At 40.8% G+C, this 25,431-nt stretch overlaps 1 protein-coding gene and 1 pseudogene across 5 annotated transcripts in view; one reads left to right on the plus strand and one right to left on the minus strand.

Moving 5' to 3' along the window:
• The window catches only part of LOC105473242 (vacuolar protein sorting 13 homolog D), a 284,106-nt gene that overhangs the window by 82,717 nt on the left and 175,958 nt on the right, over positions 1-25,431 (minus strand). For all 5 annotated transcript variants that reach the window (XM_071100479.1, XM_071100476.1, XM_071100469.1 and 2 more), the window contains 3 exons: positions 23,507-23,655; positions 12,343-12,477; positions 10,741-10,908 (listed from right to left, as the gene is read on the minus strand). In XM_071100479.1, coding sequence (XP_070956580.1) covers positions 10,741-10,908; positions 12,343-12,477; positions 23,507-23,655 — 452 coding nt within the window. The remainder of the gene's footprint in view (positions 1-10,740; positions 10,909-12,342; positions 12,478-23,506; positions 23,656-25,431) is intronic.
• Positions 18,262-18,376, plus strand: LOC112425135 (small nucleolar RNA U3; annotated as a pseudogene).

The following is a 25,431-nucleotide window of genomic DNA, read 5'->3' on the forward strand; positions in this document are numbered from 1 at the left end:
CAGGAGAGCTAGGAAGAAGTGCAAAAGCTCTACCACTTTTTGTTTGGCCATCCTGAGCAAAGTCATTTACTTCCACTGGGTCTCCGTTTCTTCATCTATAAAATGGTAACAGGAGTGATAAGAATAATAATGACAATAATAATACCATTTATCTCATTTTAGGCTTATAGAAAGGATCAAAGATATGTGAATGCTTACCAACAACTAAAAATCAGGACAAATATAAAGTGGTATTATTATTCTTTCAATAAGGAATGATGAAACTCTAGTAATCATACTGTTCCATTCCTCCAAGAAGCAAACCATAGTTCAGTTCAACAGAACTAAATTTATTTATTTATTTATTTTTGAGACAAAGTCTCACTCTTGTCGCCTAGGCTGGAGTGCAATGGCGCGACTCGGCTCACTGCAACCTCCGCCTCCCAGGTTCAAGCGATTCTCCTGCCTCAGCCTCCCGCGTAGCTGGGATTATAGGCGCCTATCACCACACCCTAATTTTTTTACTTTTAGTAGAGACGGGGTTTCACCATGTCAGCCAGGCTGGTCTCAAACTCCTGATCTCAGATGATCCACCCGCCTCAGCCTCCCAAGGTGCTGGGATTACAGGCATGAGCCACCGCGCCTGGCTGCAGAACTAAATTTAAAACTCTCAGGAATAAGACACTATCCCCAACATTCTCCCTCTGGCTTCTTAATTCAAGCAATGGTATCACTAAGCATCTGAAAGCCAATCTGTTAGCAGAACTGAGAGACGAAAAATCTACACAATTTGAAAAGCTACAGGAGAGACTAAGGGGAAAAGGGTAAGGAAAGAAAAGGACTATTGGGGACAATGAGTTTATTTTATCCCTGGAATTGATAGTGGGAATGCACAACTCTCCCTAATTCTGGGTACTCTGCCCTGAAAATTAAATACTCTTATCTTAAAATGATATCCTAGTTATTTAGAAATGCTTAAAAGAGTGAAGTTCAGGAAACGGCTTAAAGAAATTGCAACTTAACACATAGCATTTAGAGGAAGGCAGTCATCAGGAAAGTGATCTGAAGATCACTATCAGCTCATACCAAAGTGGTCCAAAGCTCTGCTCTGCTTCCTGGGCCAGGCAGGAGGGGAGGCCTGGGGACTGCACATCCCACATGATTTAAATTTGAATAAATCTTGGATCAGGAACATCATCTGCATCAGCTTACTCAAATGCTTTTGAGTCATACATTTTCTATTTGAATGAAGAAAAATCTCCCAATCCTCTTCTCCCATTTCAACCCTTTTACACTCGATTAGAGATTTCCAGACAGGAAAGACTAATTCGGAAAGCTGAGAAATCACAGTTGGAAAAGTTCAAGGCCCAACACAGAGGTGTTAAAGTTGGGAACGAATGGAAGACTGCTTGAGTTTTACTTTTAAGTAATGTTGTTTCCAACCGCTTGTGGTTTTGCTTCTACAATGTTTAGAGTTTGGTAAAAGATTATACCTGAGAAGTTGCATTGTATGGAGGAAAAATAGAGGCTGCCTCCCAAATTAATTTTTTTCGAAGACTTCTAGCTCCAATAGTGAGTCATTATTAAATTTCAATCAAGGTTCCTGACAAGTCTGAGTCTAATTTTTCTCATCTGTAAAATGGGCTTAATCCTCCCTCCTTCCCTCCCTCCCTCTCTTCCTTTCTTTCCTTCCTATTGGGTATATGTGAAAGTTACATGAGAGAGCATAGGGAAAGATCCTAGGCCCATAGTTGACATGCAGGAGTTAATAAATGATGGCTATACTCTTTACATTGCTGATTTTTTTTTTTTTTTTTTTTTTTTGAGACAGAAACAGCGTTGTTCTGTCGCCCAAGCTGGAGTGCAGTGGCACGATCTCAGCTCACTGCAACCTCTGCCTCCTGAGTTCAAGCAATTCTCCTGTTTCAGCTTCCCGAATAGCTGGGATTACAGGCATGTGTGCCCAGCTAATTTTTGTATTTATAGTAGAGGCGGGGTTTCACCATGTTGGCCATGCTGGTCTCAAATTCCTGACCTCAGGTGATCCACCTGCCTCGGCCTTCCAAAGTGCTGGGATTGCAGGTGTCAGTCACCACGCCCGGCCTGCTTTCTGATTTTTAAGTGTGATATTGACCAAGACATTCCTTCTTTCTCCTAAGAATAAACTTTGATTTAGCTTTTCTTCAAGATGGAGATAGGCTTTTAGAAAGAACAATTATAAGACAGAAAGAACTTTTTAAAAAAAATAGAACCTTCCAAACAGAGTGAGTGTCTTGAAAATTTTATATCACTTAAAGTTTGTCACAATTTTTCAAGAAAGGCCAAAGACTGATATGAAGAATGCTGAATTATAGAAAAGGGATGCATAACCACAATGCTGAGGGTCACCAGCCAACCTAAGAAAGCTTGAACATATGATTCTTTTATAAACCATGTTTATACTAGGGTAGAAAACCACCACTTTTGGGGGACATAAATATTTTCTGTCTTTTCAACTTAGCAACTGAACATACTTTTCTACCACACAAGCTCCAGTTTTGGAAGATCAAGTGAATTCCTCTCAAAATATGACATGTTCAGGCCTAAAAAAAAAAAAAAGAAATCTGAAGAAGCTTGTTCTTAACTGAACTACCATTAGGAAATGAAGAAGTTTTGAACTTTTTCTTTCTGTTTCAAAAACAGGACATCAATCCCTGCTCTGCCACTTCTGGCTACTGAGCTGCCTGATCAGGGTGGAAAAGGGGGACAAGCTAAACCCTGCTCACCTGGCTCCTTCATGAGCGAGGCTGCTCAGTGGGGTACATGGGGACCACCTGTAAATTTTGGTCACTTGTGGTTCTCATGACACCAATCCACCCCAGGCCCCACAAATATACTTTTATCTGATCCCCCAAGATGGTTGAGAGTTGCCCAAGTTAGGGTGGGTCATTCAGCATCTAAAATTTGCTTCTAACCAAAAAGAGCTCAGACTAAGGGAATCATTTTAGTACTCAAGATTATCAGAGGAAAATAAAACAAAAATTCTGATGCCAAAAATTTGAGTCATTTCCCTACATACAAGAACTTGAAGGTACCTCCTCTTGGCTAGGGTTTTCTTGGAAAAGAAATCCCTCGGGAGACTTATTTAGGATCAAAGTCTTTTTGAAAATAGAAAGCCCTACATTCTCTAAGGGAAAGATCACTGTCTGAAGTGAATTTCATTTACCCTCAAGTTTTGTGCCAACTTAAATACACTAAAACCCCATTGCTTATGAGAAGGCATTCACCTATTACTTGCTTATAGGTACATGGAAAAGCTATTATGGGGATAATCAGCTCAACTATAAAATGGAACAGTCATACATAATGACAAAAACAGATACAAGTCATAAATTGCCTTTTCGCCTTCAGAATCCATGCAGGGACTCACTCAGGGCATTCTTTTGTGCAAAGATAAAACTTTCACCTTGAATAAACATTGCTCTTAAGTTTTGTTTGAGCCTTATAAATATAGTGACTGCAAAGTAAATAACAACAAAAAATGCTGTTTCTTAAACAAAAGGCAGATGGACCTCTCTTCCCCTAACAAGGTCACAGGATATATGATGGAAGGCTGGCTGATGGCAGGGGCTGGCTGAGAGTCTCTGTGCAGGGACAGGAAAGTCAGTTTCCACTGGATCATGGCTAGGCACCAAATCTGGTGTCCTGGGACAAAGGGCTGGTGGAAGATTCGCTTCGAAGAGAAGTAGCTCCTCCATAATGCTGTCCCAAATAGAAACCAAAGAAATGGAACAAAATGTTAAAGTCCTAGCTAGATTTTCTTTTTTTTTTTTTTTTGAGACGGAGTCTTGCTCAGCTCACTGCAAGCTCCGCCTCCTGGGTTCACGCTATTCTCCTGCCTCAGCCTCCTGAGTAGCTGGGATTACAGGCGCCCGCCACCACGCCCAGCTAATTTTTTTGTATTTTTAGTAGAGGCGGGGTTTCACCTAGTTAGCCAGGATGGTCTCGATCTCCTGACCTCGTGATCCGCCCGCCTCGGCCTCTCAAAGTGCTAGGATTACAGGCATGAGCCACTGCGCCTGGCCCCTAGCTAGATTTTCTACTGGACTATCTGAACAGTCTGAATTTCTCGTTTTCTCAGTCTCAACTTGCTTATATTTATCTTCAAACGGTTTTCCTAAAAGTTATCAAAGATCATTGTGAGACTAGGTAGAGATTTTTGTTTGGTTTGCTTTTTATTTTTTGGTTTATTTAACATATAGAGGCATGTCTAGAATAAATCTTGTAGTTAAGTGATATCTCAAAAGTCTAATGAAAAATGGGAACTGAGATGCCAGTACAGAAGAGCCAGGTCTCGGCTGATCTTGGGAAAGTCACCTGACCTCTCTGGGCCTCAGTTTCTTCATTTACATAATGGGGCTAAAAATGCCCATCCAGCTACTGACCAGGTAATTCTGATGATCAAATGGTATCACATGAGTAAAACCATGGTTGCACTTGCCAACGTTCTTATTGCCTATAAAGATGGTGACAACCACAAACAACCTAACACCAGAATGACGGTGGGCACCAGCACTTCCCGAGGGCCTGCTTTGTGCCAAGAATGCGATGATAGTGGCCCTGACCAGTTACACAGTGATGTCAAATAACAGGCTTCTGCTGGGAAGTCAGCAGTCATTAATGTTTCATATTCTCTGCAGTGCCTAGAAGAATGCCTTACAAACACAAAGGAAAAACATCCTGTAAGAAAAAAAAAAAGACCTTCAAAATTAGCTGGACTTGGATTCAAATCCACCCCTGTCACCTCTAGCTGTGTGACCTTGAAGACTTAACTTCTCTAACTCCCAGTTTCCTGACTGGCAGAACAGAGCTTAACACATACAAGACAATGTATACGAAGGGTCTCTCACCAAGCCTAACCAACAGAAGGTGCTCCACAAATGTCTGTACATTAGTATGTATTCCACAATGAAGTACAGGGTTTCAACCCTGTTCCTACACCTTTTCCTACTAAAGCTGTTTGCGCCAAGAAATCATCTCAAAAATTAGATCTTTGTCAAATTCATAAAAAACAAAACTGATTTAAGACAATGAAACAATGGCTAAAACAACATAGAATAAAATGCATTAACTAAAAACTGGCAGAAAACTCACTTCTCCTTGACAAAAATTTGATCTGCAGAATGTGAGCTGGGAAATTTGGGCCTGGCAGAAGTAAACACCACAAAGCAAAAGAGAAAAATAGAAAACTACCATACAACTACAAAAGTTATCAGTAAAATTAATATGTAGCAAACAATGAACAATGAATTCTAATGTACATGAACAGCAAATAACCACTATGAAAATAATTTCAGTTAAGAACATGACAAATTACAAAAATATTTGTATTCATAAACACAGAATCAAAACAAACATGGGATCAAAAAGGTACCCAGCATCAAAAGCATCCTATATTGACTTGATAAAGACATAATGAGGGGAATGAGGCTGGGCACAGTGGCTCACGTGTGTAATCTCAGCACTTTGGGAGGCCAAGGAGGGCAGATCACTTGAGGTCAGGAGTTCAAGACCAGCCTGGCCAACATAGTGAAACTCCATCTCTACTAAAAACACAAATTAGTTGGGCGTGGTGGCACACGCTTGTAATCTCAGCTACTCTGGAGGCTGAGGTGCGAGGATCACTTGCTACCCAAGAGGGCAGAGAGTGCAGTGAGCCGAGATTGCACCACTGCACTCCAGTCTGGAAGATAGAGTGAGACTCTGTCTCAAAAAAAGGGGGATGGAAAGTAGAACAGAATGAGCAGAGGGTTCATTAGTGATGACTGAAAGTGCTTCTCTCCTTTGTTGGAAGAAATTAAGTATGCTGTCGGCTTTCTTCCCTTAGGAAGACCAGATAATAGCTGTGCAGAACAAACACAGTTTTACAGGGGCATAAAAGACAGTGGAATCATTTGCCGTATTGTTAATATCTGAGATATTATTAGTTTAAAAAGTACTTTATTTATTTTTTTGAGGATAGCTATGTATGTGAAAATATCACACAAGAATGAAGGTACAAATGAAGCTAGAGTCTATAAGAGAGGAAATTTAATCAATAGGGGGCCTTCCCAGTTCTCTGCCTTTAAAAGACATGAGTGTCTTGTAGATATTCACGTGACACACAACTAGAAGAAAGTATACTTCTTGCAACTCATGCAGCAGAAAGAAACTTTCTCCTCTGATACAGGTTTGGAATATGAAATGCTGTCATTTTCTTAAATAAATCACATTCAGAGAAGTCCTTCCAGAAGCGACTGCCTTGCCATGGCCTCAGGAATGAGATCAGATCTTTGAAGTTCCACTTAGGGCTAGAGTCATCTTGCCAAGACCCAGGCAGGGGAGTCATGGGTTAGATGTTCACAATTTGGTGGCTAAGCCTTAAATCTTAGATTTGAATCCATATGCTGATTTCTAGGGTTGGGAGATGAGAAAGATAGGCAAAGAGAAATAACTGAGATCAAAGGGCATAGGTTATTTCCTACTTATATTTCCTTGAGGCCAATATTAAATAAATTAAACAACAAAGATGAAATGAGATATTCCTTTTGTAGGAATGCTCTGGGGCGAGAAAAAAGAAATAAATTCCACAAGTGGATACCCTATAGACCTGAAATTTAAAATTTGTGCATCTATCCATAGATGACTAAAACCTACAGGTCTACTATCTTCTTATGTGATAGAATGAATTCCCTTTTAACTCCTCCCTGGGTTTCATATACTTCATCTCTTTTGCTCCTCAGGCCAGTGTGAGGTAGGAAGTTACCATCATCTTTTCATACATGTTAAAAACAAATCTCTTAACAGAGGAAAAGATTCTTTAAAGGTAGAAATGCGATGAAAGTACTGGCATTCTGACTACCAGCCCCATGCTCCCCTCAGAGTACAAGCCTATGTCTACAATAATGGCTTACAATCTTTGGAGGCGTGAATCTCTCCCTGAGGATACAAAAGAAATGGTGGACCGTCACCCCAGAAAAATGCACCCTTATACAGTATTTACAATTAATTTAAGAGGTTTATGAGCTTCTCCACACACTCAAAGCCCATTCAACCAGGCTAAAGCCCTCTGGTCTTTGCAGTGAAGTGCAGTGCGCTGGCAGGGGCTCAGTGAGGTGCCGTTCTGTCCCCTCTGGCCCTTTTTGAACCACTGGAACTCAGGCACTCTTTAAAGGAATAATCACCACAGGCCAACAGTTGATTGTTGTGGTCATTTGTAATTCCTCAAACTCCTCTGGTGTACACAGAAAAACAAACAAAACATTCCCCTAAAACAACTTTTAAGAAAATGCGTATCTTTAGTCCAACCACATATGTGCAGAATCATAGATGACCTGAATGGGTATTCAACTGATAGACCCATTTAGAGCTACCATTTCCTATGAGAAGTGGTAATGTTGTGTTTATGTGCTTTCTCATCTTAAGAGATATAACTAGTTTTTACTTCTCTGTAAACACACCTAAGATTGCTGGTATCAAAACACAGTCATGTGCCAAATAACATTTTGGTCAACTAAGGACAGCATATATGACGATCCACCCATAAGATAATACCATTATCTTTTACTGTGCCTTTTCTAGGTTTAGTTATCTTTAACATGCTGTACAGTTTTGTAGCCTAGGAGCAATAGGCTATCCAGATAGCCAAGGCATGGAATAGGCTGTATTCCACCTAGGTTTGTGTAAGTATACTCTACGATGTTCGCACAACGATGAAATCACCCAGTGAAATGATTCTCAAAATGTATCCCTGATGTTAAGCAACGCGATACAATATGGTGTTTGTCACTCAAATCTCGTGCTGAATTATAATCCCCAGTGTTGGTGCTGGGACCTGGTGGAAGGTATCTGGATTACAAAGGCGGATTTCTTATGAATGGATTAGTACCATCCCCTTGGTGTTCATGATAGTGAGCGAGTTCTCATGAGACCTGGTTGTTTAAAAGTATGTAGCACCTCCCCCTTCTCTCCCTTGCTCCCACTCCCGCCATGAGACACCTGCTCCTGGTTCACCTTCCACCATGACTGGAAGCTTCCTGAGACCTCACCAGAAGCAGATGCTGGCATCATGCCTCCTGTACAGCCTGCACAAACATGAGTCAATTAAACTTCTTTTCTTATAAATTACCCAGTCTCAGATGTTTCTTTAGAGCAGTGCAAGAATGGACTAATACACAATGTATGCCTGTAAATTACATAGCAATCCCCTCAGGTGCAGCCTGTGGCTCCCATACTAGTAGCTTATTAAAGGCAAGACAAGTATATGAAGGAGCCCAACCCTATGGGAAGGGAGGTTCCCATTCAAGGGGACTCATTCCCTGGAAAGCAACACCCTTATATAAATCCAGCAACATATAAAGCATGATATCCAATAAAATGTATTGTCACTTCCCCCAGGCCTTCATATAGATCCAGAGTGAGGACGGGGGTAGGGAGGACACTGCCCTTTCTTTCTGCCTAAGTTATAATCTCATGCTGACCCTCAAGCTTCAAAAACAGTTTTTCAGGGAAAACAGAAAAGCCAGGAAACAAACGAGACTTCCACAAACCAAGGAGAATAAAGAAAGGGCCAATCCTTTCACTAGGATGTTGCCAGGAGACTCTGGAGAAACTCCTAGGAGGTCTCTCCTGTTGAGATGTCACAGGCACGTGAAGAGCTTCTTCGTTCTTAACCCAGTGAACTATGGAGGTTCCTAAGAGTCAGACTGGTCCTGATGGGGTTTGACTCTCCTACTCTCAGTGCCCCGACCCTCCTTCTCTGTAGTTCATAATAGATTTCATTTCAAGAGCACTAATGGCTTCCTGCGGCTCAAGTCTCAATGCAAATATTACAGTCAAAGTAATGACCTATTTATCTTCTTCATTCTGTATTTTTCAAAATGTTTGTAACGTCATACCTTATTCTGTTCTCACAATAAACCTGTAAAGTAGGTGCATTTCTATTCCACAGTGAGGAAGTCCTATTGTTAAACCATAAGCATTTTCATTTTTTAAATTATAGTAAAGCCCAGGGCACAAAAACAAACGAATTATAAAACCAAGAAGACTTTCTTATGTCAATTAGAATTCAATAAAGTTAATAAAATTTAATAAAATATGTTAACTGGGCATTTACAACTAAATATTTAAATTCATTCATTTATATCAAGTCCAAGAGCTAAAGCAAGAAGAGTGAGGAATCTGTGTTACCACTATGAGGGTTTATGATGCGTGAGGGGTAAGGGGCCACAGGAGTGTGAGAAAGGATTCAAGGCAGAAAAGTACACACTAGTTCAGACTTTGAACCTGAATCTCACTGCTTTCAAACCATGAGTGGGAAAGTCTCTCTAAAAGACGGTTGCCGTCCAGGCATGGTGGTTCACACCTGTAATTCCAGCACTTTGGGAGGCCGAGGTCAGTGGATCACTTGAGATCAGGAGTTCAAGACCAGCCTGGTCAAACGGCAAAACTCCATCTCTACTAAAAAATACAAAAAATCAACTGGGTGTGGTGGCAGGCGCCTGTAATCCCAGCTACTTGGGAGACTGAGGCAGGAGAATTGCTTGAACTCAGGAGGCCGAGGTTGTAGTGAGCAGAGATTGCACCATTGCACTCCAGCCTGGACGACAGACCGAGACTCTGTCTCGAAAAAGAAAGAAAGGAAGGAAGGAAGGAAGGAAGGAAGGAAGGAAGAAAAGACTGTGGCTTATTTTGAACCACAAGCCAAACAGTACCCTTGGGTCTGGTTCGATAATCCTACAGAACTGATCTGACCAATCTATCATCCCTAGAAAATAGTTTGGGAAAAAAAGGATAAATTCTCAGCTTTCATACATTATTAACAAGAATACCATACCACATAGAAATGCCATTCAACTCTACTCTCTTACCTGCTCTTCAAGATAAATTTCTATTCAGTGCCACAAAGATCTCTTTGGTAAAGCTACTTTTCATGTCCTATCAGCCCATGGCACAAGTACACCTATGATCTCACTACAAAAATGCTCTCTCCACAGTAAATAAGCAGAGAGCACAGGTGTTTCCTCCAAATGAGTTCATTCATGAAAAAGCCAGTCTCAACAAGAAAAGTGTGTTGAGATGAAAGGAAGAGCAAAAAAGCAGAGTTCTTTAGAGGCCTGTATGCCAAATAGCAACTACCTTCAACTCGCTTCACCTTTTCCAGCTTTGCATATAATCAGCTCCTGCCAGAAAACACAGAGTGAACTAAGAAAATGTCCACAAATTAAGATGTCAGTGAACAAACCAGTCAATAGCTGCAAGATACTGGAGAATGACATCACTGTCCGTCTGCTGCTGGATTCAGGCGGCTTAAAAGGTTGTGTCATTACAGAAGGCTGTACTTCAGTTTGGACTTTCCCTGTAAACTATGGGTAATAACTGGTAGATCTTAGGCAGGAGAATGGCATGATTCAGTGAATTCATTCTGGTGGCACAGTGAAAGGTGTAGGGGTCATCATGAAAGGTCCAGGGCGTTAGGGGCTATTGCAGTGACCTAGGTAAGAGATACGCAATGCCTGGACTAAGGCAGTGGCAATGGAGAGGAAGGAGGAAGAGGTATTTTAGAGGTGGACTCAGTGCACCTGGTGGCAGGTGATGGGCGGTGAGGAAAAGGCAAGGCATGTGGGCAATGAAGCAAAAGCCATGAATATAACTTCTCACAGCCTATTAACTATAAAAGAAATTGTAGTACTGTAGGGGACTCATGAGGTTAATTATAATGGAATTTCACCTCTATTTCCTTACCTTGGCAGCAGAGTTTGATACTCCGTGTGTAACATTTCTGATGAGGCCCCCAACATTTCCATACTTTATCAGTCCAGTAACCCCTTCAGAGACATCATTCAAAAGCCCCATAGGATTGCCAAGAAAATCCACTGATCCCAGGATTCGAGCTGCCTGGCTGAGGAGTTCCTGGCAAATGGAACAGGAAGAGAAAAGTCCAGTCAGCATCTACTTACATTTGCAGATACCAGTGTCCCAGGCGAAAAGGTGAGAAATCTATTTTGTCCTCCATTCTCATCACTATCAGTAATTAGCTTTTAATCTTCATGAACTGCAAAATAATCTCCTGTCCTTTCAGGAGCACCACCTAAGCTTCTCCCAGTACACATATCCCAATACACATACTCTTCAAAGCCCCTTAGAAGAATAAAAATAGCTATGAAACAGGAAGCATTCTTATGAGTATTTGCTACTATACACATCATACTCTCCTTTTCATCATGCCTACAAACAGAGAAGTAATCACCAGCAGGGAGAATTATAAAAGGAAAGTGAGGAAGAGAGGTAGATTTGCAGTTCCTCTCATAAGCTGTGGTGTGGGTGGGGGCCCTGAAGAAGGCATGGACAGACTTATCAAGCAACCTCCACTGTTTCTTTCTTTGAAGCACGGTCTCACTCAGGCTGAGGTGAGGTGGCACCACCATGGCTCACTGCAGCCTTGACCTCCTGGGCTCAAGCAGTCCTCCTACCTCAGCCTCCTGAGTGGCTGGGACTACTGGCAAGCACCTCTACAACCGGCTAATCTTTTTTTCCCTATATTTTGTAGAGACGGGGTCTCAATATGTTGCCTAGGCCGGTCTTGAACTCCTGAGCTCAAGTGATGCCTTGGCCTGCCTTGGCCTCCCACCAAGTACTAGGATTACAGGTGTGAGCCGCCATGACCGGCCCCCTCCACTCTTTCTATACTTCCAATTGCCTGATCCCAGGTTCCAGTGATATCTGCTGTATCACTTTCCTTAGTTAGGTAGAAATATCACCAATTAGGAAAATCAAAAAAGGAAAGGGGGAATGGAGAAAAAGGAAGTGAGAATAAAATATATTTTAACTTTGAAAGCTACTAAATTTGATATGATCTTGACCTATCTATTCATCGAAGAATATGCCTTGCTTTTACTTTTTGATCTTTGCAGTCTGGATGATAAATACAAAATGGAAAATGTCCAATGTGATTTTAAAAATTTCAAGCTCAACCCAAGTGCAGGATCCTACAGACTCTAAAAACATAAGTGTAGCTGCTGAGAGAAGGCCCATGCCTGGGAAACAAAAACATTATTTTGTTATTATTAAAGCATCAATTAAACCATTAAGAGTCGTGACTAATTTAGAAGAAACCCCTCAGAGTAGCTCTGAGGGATGAAACTAACAGCTCATAGGTCAAATGTACTGTCTCAGGATTTTCATGACATATATGGGCTTCTTGGGAAGTGACCTACCCGTAACACAACAGAGTTGAAATGTTTAACTGGGTTCTCAATAGTAATGTCTTAGTAACCAAAATTCCCAAACAACTAAAACAAACATTCTGCTTATGCTCCAGCCAATGAGTACTTCTCCAAGTCTTACCTCCTGGAAATGTTTGAGGACATCATTGATGATGAACTCCTTGGTCTCATAGGGATGTACCCGAGTGAATGGATCTAGATTAATCACAGCATCTTCAAACCGTATCAAAGGAAATCCCAAGGTGCTTTTTAGGGCCTAATTAGGGAATAAAGGAAATGACATACTTAAGTCATATGATGGCCTTCTGGGATACTATAATTCTAGATTCCATTAAAGCTACAAGTCATGTTAACTTTCGAATGAGGGTCAGGTTTTGATGTTTAAGGATTTTCCCTATAACTATAAAAGTAAAATACTAGGGAAAAATACATATATAGACAGACATATATCACTCAAGTCACATACATCACACAGAAATAAACACTATTAGTTTGTGTCAAAATTCCTTTTGGTCTGTTTTGTATCTGAGTGTTTGTTGTGTTTTACTTTTTGACTGATGTATACCACACACACAGAGAAGTACACTAATCAAATGTATAGTTCAAAACCCAAATGATTTTTCCCAAAGTGAACACAATAATGTGACCACCACCAGATCAGAAAGCAGACTGTTATCACCATCTTGGAAGCAGCCCACCCATCATGACAATGCTCCCACTCCCTCCTCCCTCCTTCTGCCCCAAAGACAACCACGGTGATGACATCTATCACCACAGGTAAGTTTTTCTGCTTTAAACTGCATATAAATGGAATCATCAGTATGCACTTCGTTGTGGGTGGCTTCTCACAGACAACATTACATATGGGAGTTTCCTAGATTGTTGCATATAGCTGTAGTTTGTTAACGTCCATTGCCATATAATACTCCATTGCACGAATAAAACAATGCATTTAATCACCATTGTTGATGAAAAGTTGAAAAGTTGGGTTGTTTCAGACTTTTTGCTATTATGAATAATGCTGCTATAAACAACGTTAGACATGTCTATGGCAGACTAGGTAACAGGGTCTCGCTCTGTTGCCCAGGCTGGAATGCAGCGGCACAATCACAGTTCACTGCAGCCTTGACCTCCTGGGCTCATGCGATCCTCCCACCTCAGCCTCCTTAGCAGGTGAGGCTACAGGTGCAAACTACCATGCCCAGCTAATTTTTGTATTTTTTGTAGAGAAGGGTTTTCACCATGTTGCCCAGGCTGATCTCGAACACCTAGGCTCAAGCAATCCACCTGCTGTGGCATCCCAAAGTGCTGTGATTACAGGTGTGAGCCACTGTTCCCTGCCTAGATATGTCTTTTGGGGCACATTTATGCATTTTTCTTGGACATATACCTGGGAGTAGAACTGGGTCATAAAGAATGTACATGTACAATCTTAATACATTCTGCCAAACAGTTTTCCAAAGTGGTCAAACCAGTGTATGCTCCATTTAGCAGTCTACAAGATCTCTTGTTATTCTACACCCTCATCAACACTTGGCATAGATAGCTTTTTTTAGAAAAAAGATATACTGGCCAGGAGTGGTGGCTCATGCCTGTAATCCCAGCACTTTGGGAGGCTGAGGTGGGAGGATCGCTTGAGGCCAGCCAGGCGTTCAAGACCAGTCTGGGTGATGAAGTAAGACCTTGGCTCTGCAAAAAGCTTAAAAATTAACCGAGCATGGTGGCATGCGCCTGCAGTCTCAGCCATTCAGGAGGCTGGGGGAGGAGGATCGCTTGGACTTTGAAGGTCAAGGCCACACTAAGCTGAGATCATGCCACTGTACTTAGCCTAGGTGACAAAGTAAGACCCTGCCTCACTCTTTCTTTCCTTCTCAAAAACAGAAAACAGAGTCTCTGTTGCCCAGCCTGGAGTACAGTGGCGGGATCTTGACTCACTGCAGCCTGAACCTCCTGGGCTCAAGTGATCTTCCTGCCTCAGCCTCCCCCTACAGGTGCATACTACCACATCCAGCTATTTTTTTTTTTTTTTTTTTTTAAGAGACAGGGTCTTGCTCTGTTGCTCAACTGATCCACCCATCTCAGCCTCCCAAAGTGCTGGGATTACCGTGGCTGACCCTGTCACTTAAAATAAACAATGACCAAAAAAACCCAGAAAATCTGAATGGTGTGTAATGGTATCTCAGTATAGTTTTGACAGATAAACTGATGGGTGTGTAATAGTACCTCAGTGTAGTCTCTTTTTTCTGTTGAGAAGTGAGATTAAGCAACTTTTAATATGCATATGCCATTTGGATATCTTTTTGTGAAGTGCTTATTGAAGTCTTTTGCTCATTTTTGAAGTGAGTTCCTGTTTTTTATTTCTTACTGCTTTGTAGGAGTTCTTATATATTCCCTATACCAAGTCCTCTGTTGAACAGATGTGTTGCAAATATCTTATTCCATTCCGTGACTTGTCTTATTAGTCTTTAAATGGTGTCTTTTAATGATCAGACAGTCTTAATTTTAAGGAACTCTACCTTATCAATCTTTTCTTATATGGTAAGACCTTTCTGTGTCCTGGTTAAGAAATTATTGTCTACTCCAACGTCATAAAGATATTCCCATGTTTACTTATAGAAGTGTTATTGTTTTACTCTTCACACTTAAATCTATACTCCACCTAGAATTTATTTTTATGTATGGTGTAGAATTTATTTTTATGTATGGAGGGCATGGCCAAGATTCATTTTTTCCTCATAAATATTGAACTAAGTAATATTTATTGAAAAGATCATTCGTTTCACTACTGCAGTACGGTATAAACGTTGTCATAAGTCACGTGATGGTATTACACATCCATTTCTGGATTCATTTCTTCTGTTTCACTTTGCTCTGCTGCTTTCTACTAATGCCACACTGTCTTAATTACTGTAGTCTTGTAATAATTTCTGAAATCGAATAGCGTAAGCTCTCACCAACTTTGTATTTTTTCTCCAGGATTACCTTAGCTGCTCTTTGCACTTTTCAACTGCAGAGAAATTTTAGAATCAGCTTGTCAATTTGCCTCCAAAAAAACTGCTGGAATTTTCATCAGGACTGTACTGAATCTACAGATCAGTTTGAGGAGCAATGACAGCTTTACTGAATCTTCCAACTTATTGACATGGTATGTCCTTTCATTTATGTAGGTCTTTAATTTTTCACAATAATGTTTGTTTTCTGTGTAGAGGTCTTACACGTCTTTTGTTGGATTTATTCTTAGATACCTGTGGTAGATTTAAAAGGACCACATATTCTTTGCATCTTCTGTCAAGCAGTGAAGTCTATGTTCCCTCCCCCAAATCTTCACTAGCCTTGTGATTTGCTTCAGCCAATAGGAAGCAAGAGACATAATAATGTGTGACCTTTGAGCCTAGGCCTCAAGACAGCTTGGAGCTTCTGCGCTGCCTGTTTAATGCTTCCACCATGTGAAGAAGCTGGGAGTAGCTTCCTTTAAGATGGGAGACCATGTGGAAAGGGGTTCTGCTGACAGCCAGCACCAACCCACTGGACATGGAACTGAGGTCATCTCATACCATTACGTCTCGGTTAACTGCCAGGTGACTGCAGCCATATGAATAACCACAGGTGAGACCAGCAGAAGACACACCCAGCTAGGTCTAGCCCAAATTATTAACAGAATTGTAAACAAACAAGATGGTGATTGTTTTAAACCACTACATTTTGGAGTCATCTGTTACACAATAATAGTTAATGATACAGTATTTAATGTTTTCTTTCTCTCCCTCCCTCCCTCCTCTTCCCTCTCATCTCTCTCTCTCCTCCTCCCCCTTCTCTCAATCCCTCCCTCCTTCCCTCCCTCCCTCCCTTCCTCCCGAACTTCAATTTTTGTAGAGACAGGGTCTCCTTGTGTTGCCCAGGCTGGTTCTGAACTCCTGGGCTCAAGTGATCCTCCCACCTAGGCCTCTCAAAGTGCTGGGATTACAGGTGTGAGCCACCACACCCAGACCTGTTTTTTTAATATCCTCCGAATTTTTCTTTTCTCTGTAATCATTGCTGACATGTAGAAATACAACTGTTTTCTATACTGTCTCTAGTGACCTTACAAAATTTACTTATTCTAGTAACTTATCTGAAAATACTTTTAGATTTTCTAGTAAACGATCATGCTTTCTACAAATAACAAAGTTTTTATTTTCCTTTCCAGCTGCTATACCTTTTATTTCTTTTTCAAAAAGATCATCCTTGACTTACTTCACTGGCTGAACTCCCGTGTAACGGTGAAAGAAGTGGTGATAATGGGTAACTTTCCTTTATCTCAAGAAAAAACTTTTACTCTGTCACCAATTAGTATGATGTTTGTTGTAGCTTTTTAATAGATAGACCTAAACAGATTAAAGCAGTTATCTTCTATTTTTGGCTTGCTGAATTTTTATTGTAGATGGATGTTAAAGTTTGTCAAATGACTTTTATGCATTTTTAAGTAATCATATTCTATTTTATCTTGTTGACGTGGTAAATTACCAAATTTATCTGCAAATGTGAAACTGAATGTGCATTCCACGAATAAAACCAATTTGGTTATATTAGCCTTCTTACATATTTCTGGTTTTGATTTACTAATATTTTGTTCAGATTTTTTTCCTCTATATTCATGAAAAAGTGCTTATCTATAATTTTCCCTTATTATTTGATAACTTTTTTTTAAAAAATTACCGTTTTCTGGTAAACTTCTTAGATACATTCATAATTATTTTAAATTTTCTGTCTAAAAATACCAACATCCAGTTTATCTATGGTTCTGTTTCTAGTGTTTGTTTTTTCTCTTGGTCTCATCTCATCTTGGCCTGGTAATTTGTGACTGAATGCAACATTTTGTATGAAAACTTACAGAGACTTTGGATGAGTTTTTAGCTTCTGGCAGGCAGTTAGAGTAAGAAGCATAATGCCTAAATCAACCAGGGTTTGGGTTTCCTCAAGGCTGTGTTTCAGTCTTTATCTAAGTTCTGGTGTATTTCAGTCCTTATGAGGCCTGGTGTAGTCCTTTAGCAGTCTCAATGAAAACCAATGCCATTCCTCCACTTTTAATCTCCCTAGTACCACAAAATTGCTGAAAAGACTGTGCCACTTAGAAATCAGCAAATATCTCAATAAAGAAAGTACCTCAGATTATTGGGGTTTGTTGTCTGCCTGTCTCTTCTCTGTAAGATATTAGCCCCTCCATTACCAGCTCTCTTAGCAGCAATGAAGTCTAAGTTTTGCTTTGCTAGCCCCACGAGACTGCCAAAAGCTTTACTTGCATTCTCTGCCTGTTGGCAGCTGCTTTCTGCTTGGCTTCTTCACCTTTCTCCCCACACTGCTTACAAATCAGAAAAAGTCTCAGGAATAAAAGCAAAATAAATGTTGGGCTCACCTTACTGGGTTTCTCTCCTCTCATAAATCTTGAACTCTCAAGTCCTGGCTGTTTTGGTAGCTTTCCAATGGCTTCACATGGACACTCCCCATCCCCGCCCCCACTATCTGTCTTTTCTTGAAGTTCTCAGCTGGCATGGGTCTGCTTATTATAAGCTGGTTAACAACCTCTGGATATGGGTCTATTTTCTGATTATATCTTTATTTAAAATGATTGACATTTCAAGGTGTTTACAAGGCGTGCCAAATACTCTTCCTTACTGAATATAAAAACACTTTTTCATGCTAATATTACCAGTAAATCTCTGATTCACTTGGAATTTATCCTTATAAAAAGTGTCAAGAATAAATCTAATTTTATATTTTTTCTATTGTGATTGAGTCTAATAGCATTATTGAAAAGTCTATATACTCCCCACTGAATTAAAATCTATTATATATTAAAATTTCATGTGCAACTTAATGACATTTCTATTCTGTTTTCTTACTTATATTTTAATCTTTTTGCACGTGTCTTCTGAGACTGCCTTAAATTATTTTGGAACAAGAATATGTTTAATTGAAATTAAATCATATAATGGAAGAAAGGGTGAAATTTTTTAAAACCAGAGAGGAGGGAAAACTTTTTTGTGACTCAAAATTCAGATTCAAGACTATACTTTCAGGGATCATTTCCACAGTTTGTTACTAGAGAAGTTTCTCTGAATATGCAGAGTTTAAAAAAAAAAAATAGATTCAAAACAGCAAAAGACTAATACATCTGACAATATAAAAATAAACACCTCTTGTATAATTAAACACACACACACACCCACCCACCCCAAAAGCAAAGTAAAAAGACAAAAAGCTGAAGAAAAAATACTTACAACTTTCATCAAAGACATACTTTTAGAAAGAGCTTCTAAAATTAGAAGAGATAAAAGGCCTGGCAGAAATATAGACAAGTGACATAACCAGGCAGTTCACAGAGAAAAATCTGGACCCTTAACATACAGATCAGGAAAAGAAGATATAGAAGAAAAGAAAACAGAAATAGGCAGAGAAGCAACAGAGCAAGAGGAGAACCAGAAAGGACAGATGTCAACAACAGGGAAGTCAGCAATGTCAAAATGGCAGAGGATGCTGCAAAGATAAGGCTAGAGAGAAAGGTCACTGGATTTGGTGCCTCGGGGAGTCACTGATAACCTCCTGCTAAGTCATTTCAGAATATCTTAGAGATTAATAGCAACCTCAAGTTGAGCTGGACCCAGTGGCTCATGCCTGTTTTCCCAGCACTTTGGGAGGCTGAGGTGGGCAGATAACTCGAGCCCAGGAGTTTGAGCCCAGCATGGGCAACATGGTAAAACTCTGTCCCCACAAAAAATACAAAAATTAGCCAGGCGTGGTGGCATGCACCTATAGTCCCAGCTACCTGGGATGCTGAGGTGAGAGGATCACCTGAGCCCAGGAGGTTAAGGCTGCAGTGAGCTGTGATCGTGCCACTGCACTTCAGCCTGAGTGACAGAGTGAGACTCTGTCTCCCCTACCCCCCAAAAAAGTCCAACATCAAGTTAATTCAACCTAACTCTCTCTCTCTCTCTTTGGTATAAACAAAACAAGAAATGTTAAGTGGATGGCCTAAAGTCATATGGCTAGCTATTTGATCTTAGACTTGAATATGTACATTTTCACAATAGCAACTACCTATTAGGTAAAAAGCATGAAAGCCAGAATGGAGGATACTATTTTTCCTGAAAAACGTTCTGCTGTTCATTCACCCATGCCTCACCCCACCTCATGGTGAGTGATGATAAAGTACGTGAGCAGGCCTTATTTTCCTTATTTCACTGGCAGAGAAACTGAGGTTCAGTAAGCTCAACTACTTTGCTTAGAGCCATAAAATAAACATGCTGGGAAAACAGGGTACCGACAATCAGTTCAGCACTGTTTTGCCAATACTACTTTGAGCATTACCTTATTCTCAGAGAAGAGAAAATGAGATCAAAACAAAGGCTTAAGGTAAAAAGCTTTTATACCCCAACTTCGTCCTTGCAACCAAATATTAAAGAACCACATAAAGTAGCAAAGACTTTGAAACCTCTACTGAAATGTCAAAACCTTCATCATTACCTTTCTTCACTATTACCTTTCTGAATGACTAAGGTGCTTGGTCTTAATCAAGGACACATTCTGGCCCTTAAGTAAAAGTTATCCTTACCGAGTCATTTACTGCTTTTGGGACTCCACATTTGAAAAAGCTGAGATACAGCCCAATGGTATGAATTATTCTGCCACCTTCAGGTTGATCTGGTCAGTCAAAGTCGATGAGATGAGGGAACGAGCCAAACAGGGCTTATTCTTGTAGTAACTAAACGACTAATCAAATACAGTAGTATACAAAGTTGATGCTTATTTACTCAAGCAGCAGACAGTTTCCTGTTATAAAATGGAATTTGGAGAAGGCAATCCTGTGTTCATAAGCTCCTAATAAAAATAGGAAACTGTCTATTTCTACCTCCCCACACGAAAACTGCTGAAGTCTTCCAGAAACTTCATAGAGTTGAAAGAAGAAATAGCTGTCTATATACCGTAAGGTCTCAGATCCCAAGCTATTCCCTCGGCCATGTCCTTTCCTTTCTTAGTTTATCCTGCACTAAACAAAACTGTCTGGAATTCATTCTTTAAAGGTTTATTTATGGTACATAGAGACTGTTTATGTGAAGCAGAGTATTTGCCTATTTCCCTCTTGGGACAATGTTTAAAACTACAGGGATATTTCCCTCTCTGGCACTTTCTGAAATACAATTAACAATACTGGATCTTTTTTCCTTTTAACAAATCTGGTTTTTATTTAGGGAGGGGAGGAAAAAAGTAAAGGGTCTGAAGTTTCCCAACAAATTATTTCAAGCCTTTGAGAAGACAGTTTTAGGCTTTTTAAATAGTGTCTTTGTTCGAAACTCCCCCAACCCCCACCCTCTCACTCTGACCATTAAAATGTGGGTTTTCTTCCAAACTAGATTGCTCAATTAAAGCCCTTCTTTTGTAATACCCCAATGCTCTAAATGGAAAAAGGACTGCTGTAGGCCACCTCGTGAAATCTTTTAAAGGCTCCTGGCCTCTTTTGATCTTTAAAAAAAGCCAAAAACACGTATAAACTACCTGGCATTTTCAATATCACTCTGCCACTTTCTAACACGCAAACTTGGGAGAATGGAGAGAATGGGGAGTCAGGGAGGAATGCTGTGCTTTGGTCTCTGCATTTGTGAAATGGGACTATTATCTCCCCATTCTTCCATCGCAGAGTAAGGAATCCAATTGAGATAGCAGATGTGAAACTGCTTTCAGTCCTTTTGAACAGACACTATATCTGGCAACAAGGTACCCTCAGTGTAAACCTGAAGACTTCCCTCTGAGATTTCTGACAGTCTCACTTCTGGCCTGGAGTCAGGAGAATCAAGATAATTATCCTTCAATACCAAAGATGTGGTTTACCTTTTAGTCAGGCTCTTGTGACTCCTGTTCAGGGACAGAACTCCATTTTCTAAGCACATACTTTTAGCCATTATATATTCATCTAAAAGAGCACAGTACCCTTTCTAAGAGCTACTAATAAAGGCATATTACCCTGTTAGAAAACTCTTTGAATAAATGACATTATTTTATGAGTCCCAGACTCCACTAGGAGACTCACGACACAGTAAAATGTGACTCCCACAAGCTGAGAATTAACTCGTTAGTCCCAATTCCCCGCACCCTGCTGGAAACACTAACTTACTACACTCGGCGTGCCCCCCACACACCTCATCAAATGGCTGCTCCGTGTAATTGTTTAACAATGATTTGAAAAATGCCCTGAAAATGTTCCTTCAATTCAGTGCCAGATGAAACATTCAACTGAAATGATTTCGTTGACTGTATGCCGAGCGCACACACAACCATCACTCCCATATAACTGGGTGGCTGGGGCTACTTCGACTGCAGAGTATCAGACTGCTTTTCTCAGTCTGGGGGGTTTTCTGCTGGGAGCAACTTGAAGGGAATAGTTAGGTGTCTGTGCTTCTTAGTGAGATGATTTTAAAAACAAGAAGTCCTCAACCCTCAGGAAATGCTTCACATTGGTTTGCTGGGCAAGTGCCAAGTGCTCTGGGTGAATATATACTTTATCAAACAAACCCATTCCAAAGGTCACACAAGTCAAGTGGATACTTGTGGATATTAGCAAGATAGTGGTTTTCCCATGGTTTTCCCCTCACTCCCATGCTAACTATCTTTAATCTCCTGGGAAACATGAAATTAAAGCGCATGAAGCAGACAGGGCAGTGAGTGAAGGGCACGCTGCACTCTTCCGGAGATGGCTGCAAGAGCCATTCCTGCTCCAGGTCCCCACCAGCACTGCCAGCGGCTCGGCCCCAGCTCGCCACCCCAGCGCAGTCACCGTTGCCCTGCCCTTACCCAAATGTGATCTGATGTTGACCAGACTACTGTCTCATTACCTGTGTGTCGATTTTAGAAGCTGTGAGTTGGCAGACACGGCCACATGAGGCCCACACGTGTGTTTTGTTAGGCTCGCTAGGTTTAAAAAAAACCAAAAAACTTGAATTGGTTGCCAATGTTTAAAAACCAGGAGATTCCACATAAAAATCCAGATTTCCGGCTTCTCTTTAAAAATCTGAAGATCTGGCAACACGGGGTTCACATTCCTCCATGACAGCACGCGGCTGGAGTGGGTTGTGGCAGCCCCTTCAGATGGAGCGGGCTCTCCTGGTCGGGCAGACATGACACTGCCCCGGTGTGCGGCTCCACTCGCTGCCATTGCCAGCACAGCCCCTGTGGGCATCTAAGTTAGGACCCTAAACTTCCTCCTTATCTGCTCATACCTCTAGCTGTTCCTGCGCAGCAAGATGACTATCTTGTAGCATCTTAGAGGAGGCAGCATGGAGCAGTGGGAAGAGTCCTGGACTGGCGGTTAGTAGGAAGATGGAGGTCTTGAGCATCATCTTTAAGTGCAACAGAGTGAAAAACCAGAACCAATGGGTCCAAGCTGCAGGTGGGCCGACTTTGACTCAAACTAAGGAAAGACTTTCTAACGCCCCTGGATCCACTTCTGCTCTTATCACTGCCTAGCCACACAGGTTTGACTAACAAAACACTTTGACCTTCTATTTCCCTGTCTACCAAGCAAGTACATCATTGAGGACTCACAGGTCTAAAATTCTCTAGTTCCTTATGTTCTATGGGGAAGCACAGTATAGTGAAAAAAAAAAAAAATAGACTTTAGAATCAGACAGGCTTGGATTTGAATCCCAGCTTTTTTCCTTAATGAAGATATACTTTATTGCCGAAAATGAAGATGGTGTTCAGGCTGTGTCTAGTAAGTAGTCATCAAGATGGTCTAAGGGTTTCATCCCGATGTGGTGGTAGAGGCGGCCACATCCCAGTGGGTAAGTGGGCTGAGTCTACTTTAAAGGCGGTAGACACTCATTCAAAAAGAGATGGATACTTAGGAAGAGAGAAGTAGGAAGGTGAGCAGGCCTCGGGCACAAAAGGAAGATGTTGTTTTGACTTTGCTTTTTCTCTTGATCTTGGACCCAACTTTAGGAAAAAGGTATCCCACTGAGGTAAGCCAGGAGCTAAACAGAGAGCAAATGGGTTTTACAGAATTATCTGTGAATCTCTTGAGCTACTCCTTGATCTCTGGCAATGTCATATTTAATTTTTTTTTTTAAGACAAATACACGTGAGTCAATAAACCTTCTGAAAAAGGAAATCTGTAAAAATAAAATGTCTGCTATCAATGATGATGGGGGACAAATACACACACACACAACAACAACAAACAAACAACAAACAGCAAACACACTCATAGTTTTCCAAGGAAAAATCATCTACAAAAATTTACCCAAATAGCAGCTCACCTTAAGATCCAATGGGAGCTTGTTGGAGGTGAACACACTTAGCTTGATCTGAGGAATGCTGATTTTGAGATTTTCAAAGTAGTATCGAATCGGTGTTCCACCTTGCTCAGCTGTCTTTTCATGGAGGTTTTCATCATATTTTTCCACCTCTGGTACAAAGGCAGAATTTAAAAAACAAAAAAGAATTTCTTAGTCTCATGATCCAAACCCTTGTATTCACATTGAAAAAAATAATCAAAAGAAGGAAACCATCTATCACTCTCAAATTAGTTTGCGAGGGTACAGTGATGTGTATAGTATTCTGATGCCATTCTTTGTGAGAGTAGATCTGTTTTGTGTTGTTTATCAAAAAAGAAGACTAGCATGTTAACTTGTGACTCTATACCATCCAACAGATGTCATCTTTGGAAAAAATCATCCAGATGGAAAAGTCAAAAGGCCACAGGTGTATTTGTTAGCAGTGTTATTATCAATGACCCAGATTATCTAAATTTATTTTCCTAGGATCATATCCAAATAAGGTCTTGGAGTGCAGTGTAAGTGAATCAAAATGAGTATCACCAATTCATGAATCTGCGTGAAACATAATGCCTGAAAAAGAATCAGGTTGCGGGCTGTAAAGATGTAACATCACTACAAGCAGCAACCTGTCTCCCAAATGGTGGATATTCATTTAAATAGGACAATCAAGGCAGATTTTTTTAATATATATATATATTTTATTATTATACTTTAAGTTCTAGGGTACATGTGCACAACGTGCAGGTTTGTTACATATGTATACTTGTGTCAAGGCAGATTTTTTTTACTTGCCATCCCATGAAATAAAAGGAGTAGCATGGGCTACAACACGGCAATGTGATCTTTGCACTTGATGCTGTATGCACACCCAACTGGGCAGCATACTTTGCCTTGGCTTCAAGTGCCTTGGAAATAAAGCCAGAGAGCTTGCACATACCTACTTATCAAACACATTTATGTTGTAAGCTATTATCAGTCCTACTTACAGAAAAATGATACTGCAACAGAGACCTGCCTATTTATGCTAAGGAAGCAGAAACAGCTACAGACAGGATGGCAGGTACTTTAAGGAGCAGCAGGACTGGGCTTGTGGATCTGAGGGCTGCATGCTGCCTCTGTCCCATCCCATCAGCACTGGTGACAACATACCAAAAATATGGGAAGCAACCTCTTAGTCAGCTCCCACTCCAGTTAAAGGACTTTACAAAAATCTAAATCCATGCTTGAGGAGAAATTTATTACAGCAACTTATAAGAAAATTTACGGGCCGGGCGCGGTGGCTCACGCCTGTAATCCCAGCACTTTGGGAGGCCGAGGCGGGTGGATCACAAGGTCAGGAGATCGAGACCACGGTGAAACCCCATCTCTACTAAAAATACCAAAAAAATTAGCCGGGCGAGGTTGTGGGCGCCTGTAGTCCCAGCTACTCGGGAGGCTGAGGCAGGAGAATGGCGTGAACCCGGGAGGCGGAGCTTGCAGTGAGCCGAGATCGCGCCACTGCACTCCAGCCTGGGCGACAGAGCGAGACTCCGTCTCAAAAAAAAAAAAAAGAAAATTTACAAGAAAAGCATGTTGAATCAAATTTAAAGTAAAACTTCCCAGGAAGGTACCAAAACAGAATGGATACCTGGCAGGCAGGCTCCCAAGTGGCTGTCTGAATACAAATAAACACTGGCGTTCCAACCCAAAGTGGAAAACACAGCATTAAACAGACAGGATCTTGCTCTTGATCCCAAATACTCTTAAAGCTTAAATTCTAAATCTGGGATAAAAAGAACAAAAATATTTTTCTTGCATTGTGTGTATGTATGTACATGTGTACACACATTCCCAGTGATTTTTTTTCTCTAGCCAACATGGGCAGATAAACATAAAAGCCTCTTTCTTATCATTTCTTCAGGCTC

Source organism: Macaca nemestrina, chromosome 1, assembly GCF_043159975.1.
Source record: "Macaca nemestrina isolate mMacNem1 chromosome 1, mMacNem.hap1, whole genome shotgun sequence".
Lineage (NCBI taxonomy): Eukaryota > Metazoa > Chordata > Mammalia > Primates > Cercopithecidae > Macaca > Macaca nemestrina.